The sequence below is a fragment of the Triticum aestivum genome, chromosome 1B (assembly GCF_018294505.1).
Source record: "Triticum aestivum cultivar Chinese Spring chromosome 1B, IWGSC CS RefSeq v2.1, whole genome shotgun sequence".
Classification (NCBI taxonomy): domain Eukaryota; kingdom Viridiplantae; phylum Streptophyta; class Magnoliopsida; order Poales; family Poaceae; genus Triticum; species Triticum aestivum.
In genome coordinates, this window is record NC_057795.1 from 477,176,164 (window position 1) to 477,185,793 (window position 9,630).

Here is a 9,630-nt window from a genome sequence, read left to right on the forward strand (position 1 = left end):
GGAAAGGCTTTTTAAGCCATCCGTGGTGTGGCAAGGGGAGACCGACAATACTAGTCCGAATCCGAACACAACCCTAGATTCCGAAGACACTAACATAGTCGGGGGCTCTGCCACCGAAATAATACCCTCGGCCTATCTCATCATCATTGGCATCACCCCATGGACCGAACCCTTCTTAGCCTACCTTAATAGGCAAGAACTCCCCGAGGACCAAAATGAGGCACGCTGCATAGTTCGGCACTCTAAAGCCTACAAAGTCCACGAGGGAGAGCTCTATAAGAAAAGCGCTACCGGAGTACTTCAAAGATGTATCTCCGAGGAGGAAGGGCGACAGCTCTTGGCTGAAATTCATGCCGGACTCGGCGGTCACCACGCCGCAGCTCTGGCCCTTGTAAGCAAGGCCTTCCATACAGGTTTCTATTGGCCGACGGCCCGAGCAGACGCACAGGACCTCGTCCAACATTGCGTCGGATGCCAACTTTTCGCCAACCAAAGCCATATGCCGCCCACCAGCCTCCAAACAATCCCCATAACCTGGCCTTTTGAGGTCTAGGGGCTCGATATGGTCGGACCCCTTAAAGGGGAAAGCCATAAGAAAAAATATATGTTGGTCATGGTGGATAAATTCACCAAATGGATAGAAGCCAAACCTTTTAAAATGGTTGAATCCGGACTAGTGATAGACTTCATATCGGATGTCGTCCACCGTTATGGTGTCCCCCACAGCATCATCACTGATAATGGCTCCAATTTTACAGCCGATGAGGTGAAAACTTGGTGCGGCAACTTGGGCATTAAGCTCGATTACGCCTCTGTCTACCACCCTCGAACAAACAGTCAAGTCGAATGCGCTAACGGTCTTATTATGAGCGGCATTAAACCCAGACTAGTGCAATCCTTAAAAGAATCAGACATGCACTGGGTCGAGGAGCTTGACTTCTTCATGGTGTACAGCGCAGAGGTTGTCTTGCCCTGTGGTATTATTCATGACTCACCTCGAGTGCGCATGTATGAAGAGAGAGAAGCCGAGCTAGATCGGCAGGACAATTTAGATGCCCTGGAGGAGGAGCGCGATGTCGCAAAAGCCCGTTCCGCATTCTATCAACAACAGGCTCGCAGGTATCAAAGAAGAGAAGTACGGGCCAAAACTTATAATATTGGCGAACTTGTTCTACGCCTACCGGAGAAGAAAAAGGACAAGCTCAAGCCCAAGTGGGAGGGTCCCTTTATCATTGATAAAGTTCTCATCGGAGGAGCGTACCGCCTGCGTGACACAGCAGATAATCGACTTGAGCCAAACCCATGGAACGCGGCCAGACTCCGAAGATTCTACACCTAGCGCCGAACTCTTTGTTCGTCTCCTTCCCTCTGTTCCTTTTTACTTACTTTTCAGTTATATACTCTCCCTTCTCTTTATAGCCCTAAAGCTTTAGTATGACTCAATCACACACTCGCGATGCACTAATCTTCAAGTATGTGCGCTCGTTATACCTGGGGGCTTCTTATACAAAAGCTTAATATAATTCTCTTTCGGGCTTCACGCCCATTGCATATGTGTCTCTCTTCCATATGCACATTTTCTTCACCATTATATGCATTGATATGACTTAAGTTTTGGCCAAGCTGGGTTGCCTGGCTCTTGTGTTTATGCCCTACGTTCCCGTTAATTCGGCTAGGGCATAAGGGGAGCACCTCATCGATTGTTACTGCCGGGTCCTCTGGATGTGTACCTCAGACTAGGTGAAGCCGAAAGCTAGCGTTCTTAAGGGAATATTCGGTCGGTGAACTAAAGATGTTTTTTGCCTATCACAATACAAACCCCTGATGTTTTCATATATGCGCTCTTGACCGTAGTTTGGACATGCACACTAATGCATGCGTACCCAGGGAAAGGAACCCTTAACGGAACTATTCTCTCTAGAAGATGTTTCTTACTATCCATGTAATATAACATAACTAGTTGGTTACTTGTCTGTTCAAACAATTATGACCCCTACGCCTGGTTTCCACGCGTACCCCGGTTTATATAACCGAGCGGGTATTCGGAAACACTCCAGACCATGGAGTCAGGAGGTTGAAGCGAAAAGGTCCGCCATAACAAATGATTTACAATCCGGCTAGGGACAAAATATGTCCATTGAAGTACATAGTCACTTTGACTCAAACACTTCTTCTTCTATGCCATCTAACAGGCTGTCTAGTCTACAGTCCTGCTGGGAATATTTTGCGACTAATCCTACCTGGTCATATACCAGACCAACGGGGATTTCTTTCCCATCTGACCCTACAGGTCCGACCCGGGTCATATGATTCGGATCAAGCTTGGTATACCGCGTCTTTACCATCGCCCAAGCTTCCCTAGCACCTTGTCGACAAGCAGATATCTTCCATAGTCGGAAGCGCCGCCGTGCTCCCTTAACCAGCTATACAAGCTCCCCCATGCCTCCTGTCAGGGAGACGGACAGCCACAAGGCCTTGGCGACGCCGTGCATCACCTGCCGAACTTGTTCGTGCAGTTGCAAAAGCTCTTGTAGCAGATCGCCTGAGGATCCGGGCATCTCCTCTTCGGGACGGCCAGTCAGCATACCTACGGACATAACGCTGTTAGACCGTTTCTTCGCCGAACTATATATAGAAGTTCGTTCGAGCAGATACTGAAAATGCCGCGTTGAAGCCTTTTATTCTCCTTCACGGAGTCAGCTAGCTGAGCACGGACATCTTTCAATTCTACGCTCAGACGGGTATTGGCATCCTGGCGATCATTTTTCTCCCGCCTGACCCACGTAAGTACACGCTCGCCAGCATCTAGCTGTCATTGAGCTCCTTGTTCATCCTCTTGTAAGATCTCCGGATTCAATCCAGGATTATCTACGAAATCTATTATCAGATCTGCAAAAGCGCCGAACACCAAATGGTTGCGAGACCTGAAGGAGCTAAGCATACTGGCCAAAGCGCCGAACACCAAATGGTATTATAGTTAAAGAAAATAAAATAAAAATATATTAAAATGAATAATACCAAAATTTGCACATAAATTGTGCTTTTTATAATATTCAATAATAAGCATATAATAATTGAATTTCGCAGAAATGGAATTTTCAACGAAGGAATGAATTAGTTTCATTGGTATCACAATTAAACAAGAAAATGGAATGAAAACTATAACATTATGAAAATAATGAAGTATTCTAAAGAACAATTAATTTGTGATATTGTTATTACCCTTTTAAGAGGAAAGAAAATGAAAAAAATGACTAAACAAATAATGGCAAAATTTACACAAAATTGTTTTTATAATATGCAAGAATAATCATATAATAGTATATTTTGACAAAACAAAGTTTCCTAAGGAATGGTTTTGTGACATTGGTATTACCATTTAAGAAGAAAGAAAATGAAACAAAAATAAAATAAAATTAAAATAATAAATTTTAATATGGATGAATGAATTAGTGACATTGGTATTACCATTTAAAAAATTGAAAATGGAAAAAATCATATCAAATCAAATCAATGAAGTTTTCTAAGGAAGAATGAATTGGTGGCATTGGTATTACCATTTAGGAATAAAGACAACGAAACAAAAACTAAAAAAATTGAAGTTTTCAAAGGAAAAATGAATTAGTGTTTTGGTATTACCTTTAAGAAGAAAGAAAGTATAAACACTAAAATAAAATCAAAATAATAAATTTTTGTAAGGAAGAATGAATTAGTGGCATTGGTATTACCTTTTAAGATGGAAGAAAATGGGGAAACTATTAAGCAAATAATGACAAAATTTGCACATGATTTACACATAAAATGTGTTTTTTATAATATTGAAGAATACATATAATAGTGGTACTTTGGAAAAAAGAAGTTCACTAAAATAAATAAATTGGTGGCATTGATATTACCCTTATGCAGGGCCTTATCAAAGAAAAAAGGCCCATTATCAATTAAAAAATGAGGCCCTCGACCTACAAATAGTAGATGAGAGATGTGAAAAACCGAGTGAAGAAGACACCAAATAAGTAGACTGTACATATTTATTGAATCAATAGATTGCTTTGGGGAAATGTGAGTGAATTAATCCATGGGAATAGAATTGGGAGCTGCCATAGTATGATTGGATCATGGGAATGAGAAAGGGATCTACGCTGGAAGAGCAAGTGATAGAGAGAGAAGAGGATGAGACGTGCATGATATGGGGCCTTCGCAGTAATTTTGTTGCGGATTCCTAGGCAGTATTTACTCAATGCGTTGATTAGCCATGCCTTTTTTGAGGGAAGATTAGTCATGGCTAAACAAGCCATTAGCTAGAAAATTGAGGGCCCTCCTAACTCGGGGGCCCTATTCGGTTGAACACCTTGCTCATGTGTCTGGGTCGTATCCGAGAAAATGGAGGCTTGGTACCAACTAAAAAATGAGGACCTTGACCTAACAAATAGTAGACGAGAGATGTGAAAATTGAGTGGGGAAGACACCAAGTAGAGGATACATATTTATTGAATCAACAAATTGTTTTGGGAAAATGTGAGTGAATTAATCCATGAGAGTAGAATCGGGAGCTGCCATAGTATGATTGGATCATGGAAATGAGAAAGGGATCTAAGCTTGAAGAGAAAGAGATTAGAGAGAGAAGAGGATGAGACGCGTGTGATATGGGGTCTTCACAGTAATTTTATTGCAGATTCCTACGCGGTATTTACTCGATGCCTTGATTAGTCATGCCTTTTTCAAGGGAAGATTAGTTATGGCTAAATACGCCATTAGCTAGAATTTGAGGGCCCTCCGAACTTGGGGGCCCTGTTCGGTCAAACACCTTGCACATGTGTCCGGAACGGACCTGCCCTTATGGAAGAAAGAAAATGATACAAAAACTTAAGAAAATAAATACGTAGAATGAATTAGTGCCTTAGTATTACCCTTTAAGGAGAAAGGAAAATGAAATAAACAATTTAAAAAACTTCTGCACAACATTGCACTTTTTAATATGTACTCCCTCCGTTTCATTTTACTTCGCATATAACATTTATCTTAAGTCAAACTTCCTAAAGTTTGACTAAATTTATATACAAAATTATCAACATTACAATCCTAGACATATACATTATGAAATTTAATTCAATAATGCATCTAATGATGTCAATTTTATATTATGAAATGTTGATATTTTTCTAACAATCTCAGTCAAACTTTACTACGCTTGACTTAAGACAGATCTTATATGTGAACTAAAAAGAAACGGATGGAGTATAGAGAATAAACATATAGTAGTATAATTTTTCCACTCTAATACAATTTATACACATGTTATATAGTAATTGCACGTATACATTTTACACTCATTCAACATCCTGAATATACCCCTATAAACCGACTAAAAAAGAGAAGCAAAAAATGCATACAAAGTTACAAACAGAAAAAAGAGGCAGCACGGCCTATAAACAGGCAATACGAAATGGGTTTCAGCCCAATAAGAAATCGACTGGCCCAAAACAGTGTCCAGTCAAAAAATAAGCACGAATTATTTATAAACATTTTCTGTTCCAAATCCCTAATTAGCCGCTGTTCAATATAATGGCGGGGGGAGCATGAGGAAGGAGTCCAAGAGAGGCACACGCAAGAACAGAGTGAAGCAAAAAACACGGTACGGATTTTTTTTTCTACAAATAGTACAAATCTGTTCCAGATACGCCGAAACGGATAACCTTTTGAAAGTTTGATAGACGATCAGGGACGTTATCACCTCCTCTCTGCTATGATGAGACAAAGTCGGCAGCCATGACAATCAGGCATCATCATCACCTCCTTTCCCTGCCATGATCAGCCAAGGCTGGCGGCCATGGCAACTTGCACGGGTACGCCTCTCCGGCGTACTTGTTTCTCTCGTGTTTGCTCTCTACTCGCATTGTATCAAGCTCAACAGAGAACAACCACGATTTCTCGCTCGGTGTCAGCAGGACGTATCTGGTATTCGCCGCAACAATCATGGTTTGTTGCCGGAAAAAGTGCTCCTCGCGCCCCGGCAGCCCAAGGGTGGCCTCCGGCAACCTCAGGTGCATCTCCAGCAACCACTCATCCTCGTCACTGCCCGCATGCCGCTTGGCGAAGACCTTGAGGTCGTTGCCTATGAGGCGGATGACGCGCAGCGTGCCGTCCTCGCCGCCGACGATCCGCGAGGTCCGTATGTGGGACGGCCCCCAGACGTTCTCCGGGAATGCGGCGATCGAGAACTCCGCCGTGGTCTCGTCAAGAGCAAGAACGGCGGTGGCGCATCCGTCAATTCCCCAGTACAGAGTGCCGTTTGCACGCCCTACGAAATTTTCGGGGCCGAGCTTTGGGAGCTCGACGTGGCTGGTGATCTCGCTGTAAATAATGCGCCAGCCGCCCTCGCTGCCCGTGGAGAACACACATGCCACGGTTTCGTCGACGGCCGCTAGGACCCTGAAGTTGGACGTGCTGACGCGGCGGCCCGCGTCGTCGCCGTTAAGCAGGAACACGCCAAGGCGGCCAATTCCGTCCAGATCCTCCGGCCAGAGGATTCTCTGGTAGAGTCCGGCGAGCGGCTCGCATACCATAAGGTCGGGGTAGTGGCGAACACAGCGAGAGTAGTCGCGCCAGCTCTGCGGCGCCCTCTTCTTGGTGAGGAGGAGGAGGCTGCCGCGGCTGTCGGCGATCTCCCACGATCCGCTCTCCGGGAGGAACTCGAGGGAGAAGCGGCTGCGGTCGACGACGACCGGCGAGGAGGGGACGAAGAGGGGTTGTCCCCCCTGCACGGTGTGGTAGTCGCCGACGTACGGCGCCTGCGCGTGGACCGGGCCGAAGCGGGCGAAGAAGCCGGGGTTCCCGACGACGCGGCACCACCGCTTGCAGGCGGCCGCGGCGCGGACGAGGCATGGGGACGGGCCGAGGCGGACGAGGATGAGCTCGAAGAGATGGTCGGGGAGGTCCTGCACGATCGTCGGTCCGGCCTCTTTCTTCTTCTTTTTGGCCTTGCTCTTTTTGCCCCGCCGACGACGACGTCCCTCCGATGACGCCATTAGCGAAGGGAAGGGGAGTGGCGTCTCTCTCGCACTGCGCTGACGAGTGACGACCGCCTGCCGCGAAATTCTGCTCTAGATAAACAAGATCGCCACAGCGGCGAGGAGTGCCGCGGCCTCCAAGTCGCGCGCCATGGCGTGTGGCGTGTTGTAAACTACTCCAGCGCGATCGACGCGCGTAAACGTGTCAGCTGAAAGATTCGAGCACCCGCAGTCCTTGCACGTCCTTGCACCCGCAGTCCTTGGCTCCTTGCACGTCCATGTCATCAACAAGCCAACGGATAGATGTTGAGGCCAGGGAAAAAGCAGAGTCCTCTTTTTTTCGTTTCCATTTTTGCTATGCACAAGTTGCATGAATTACTATTTCGTGCAGTATTTGTGTGGCTTGCAGTGCAACACAGGCTATGGACGTCGGACCGACGGCCGAGGCTCGCCCTGCAGGACCAGCCATTTTCTGTTGAGGACAACGTCAAACATATTTTGTTTTTTTAGAAAAAAAGCGGTTGCCCGACTTTATAGATAAAGCCATACGAACGAGTATAGGATCAACAAAGATCCACACCAATCAAGTCTCACAACCAAACCAGAGAGAAGACACACAAGAGTTTTAAGGTGGCACGCAGGCCCAAATGAGATAAAGGGGCACGCAGGCCACCACCTACACGACAAAAGAATCGACAACTACGACGAGACATCATCGGTTGGGAAGGATAGCAAATTGGCAAACACCCGAACTTTGGTGATCAGCCTCTCCAGCCCGTCATGATCCTCCTCCTTAGTCAATAATTTCCACTGTTGCAAGAATATAGACATTTTGAACAAAACATCAGCAGGCTTGTTAGGGAAGACGTCCTCAATAGTAAATTTGTTCTGAGTAGTCCAAAGAGCCCAGCAGAGAGCACCCATCCCGGTCCAAAACAGTCTCCTAGCCTGGCCATTCAGACCATTCGAAATAGCTCGAACATCAGCAAAGTTACCAGGAGACCAAGATCTCGAATACCAAGACCGGACAAAACCCCATATCAGCAAAGCCAGATCGCACTTAAAGAAAATATGGTTAGTGTCTTCGAGGGAGAAGCATAGAGAACAAAAAGCGGAGCCAGGCCCGTTTCTTTTCTGAATCTGGTCAGCCGAGGGGAGTCGGGCCCGAAAGGCCTGCCAGAGGAAAATTTTAATCTTAGGGGGGATCCCGGCGGACCAGATACACTTGAACCTCGATGCGGCAGAGGCAGCGATAACACGACTGTACAGAGATTTGACCGAGAACTTCCCCGAGGACGAATGGGGCCAAGAAACAGAGTCCGCCTCCTCCGAGAGCACATGGAACAAGGCAGCGAGACGGTGTCAGTCGCCTAACTCTTCAGGAGAAAGGGTTCTCCGAAAACCCAGGTCCCAACCGTCAAGTGAAAGCTTAGAGATTGAAATCTCAGGGTTAGAACAATAGGAAAATAGCACTGGGAAAGAGGACGCCAAGGGGGCGTCCCCAGTCCACCTGTTCAGCCAGAAGCGAGTCGAGGCACCATTATTGACCACAAACTTGACGTGGGCATGAAATACATCCCGAACCTTGACAATGTCCACCCAGAACTGGGAGGCGCCATTAGATGTAGCAAACATAGGACTGCCGTTAGGGAAGTATTTAGCTCTTAGGACCCGAAGCCACAGCGCATCCGGACTAGTCGTCATGATTCTCCACCACCATTTAACAATAAGACAAATGTTCGTCGCCTGAGTGTTAAGAATCCTGAGCCCCCTAGGCTTTTAGGTTTGCAAATGATGTCCCATTTAACCAGTCTGTACTTTCACTTGTTCTCAGCCGAATTCTAGAAAAAAGCACCTCTATGTTTATCAAATCCCGCATGAGTTCCTTTGGAAAGTCTAAAAAAGCCCATGGTAAACATAGGGAGGGAGGACAAGCAAGAATTGGTGAGGGCCACTTTGCCCGCCACCGAATTGTATCTGCCTCGCCAAGGAAGGACTCTGTTTCCCACCTTGGCCACCAGAGGCTTAAATTCGCTAGAAAACAACCACCAATGGGAAATAGGAAGACCTAGGTACTTGAAAGGGAAGGTGCCCAGGGAGCAGTTAAGTATGTTGGGGAACGTAGCAGAAATTCAAAATTTTCCTACGTGTCACCAAGATCTATCTATGGAGAGACTAGCAACGAGGGGAAGGAGAGTGCATCTACATACCCTTGTAGATCGCTAAGCGGAAGCGTTCAAGTGAACGGGGTTGATGGAGTCGTACTCGTCGTGATTCAGATCACCGATGATCCTAGTGCCGAACGGACGGCACCTCCGCGTTCAACACACGTACAGCTCGACGATGTCTCCCACGCCTTGATCCAGCAAGGAGAGAGGGAGAGGTTGAGGAAGACTCCATCCAGCAGCAGCACAACGGCGTGGTGGTGATGGAGGAGCGTGGCAATCCTGCAGGGCTTCGCCAAGCACCTACGGGAGAGGAGGAGGTGTCACGGGAGGGAGGGAGGCGCCAAGGGCTCAGGTATGGATGCCCTCCCTCCCCTCCACTATATATAGGGGCAGGGGAGAGGGGGGAGGCGCAGCCTTGCCCCTTCCTCCAAGGAAGGGGTGCGGCTAAGAGGGGG

The 9,630-nt window shown here is 46.7% G+C and overlaps 1 protein-coding gene across 1 annotated transcript; it reads right to left on the bottom strand.

Annotated features, from left to right (window-relative positions):
• Positions 1 to 5,314: 5,314 nt before the first annotated feature.
• LOC123092964 (uncharacterized) lies at positions 5,315 to 7,266 on the bottom strand. Its single transcript, XM_044514833.1, has one exon. The coding sequence runs from the start codon at positions 7,023 to 7,025 to the stop codon at positions 5,787 to 5,789; it is 1,239 nt and encodes a 412-aa protein (XP_044370768.1). The 5' UTR covers positions 7,026 to 7,266; the 3' UTR covers positions 5,315 to 5,786.
• Positions 7,267 to 9,630: the final 2,364 nt, after the last annotated feature.

Excerpts from the sequence above, each read along its gene's own strand:
- LOC123092964 (XM_044514833.1), bottom strand. The coding sequence starts at position 7,025 with ATGGCGTCATCGGAGGGACGTCGTCGTCGGCGGGGCAAAAAGAGCAAG.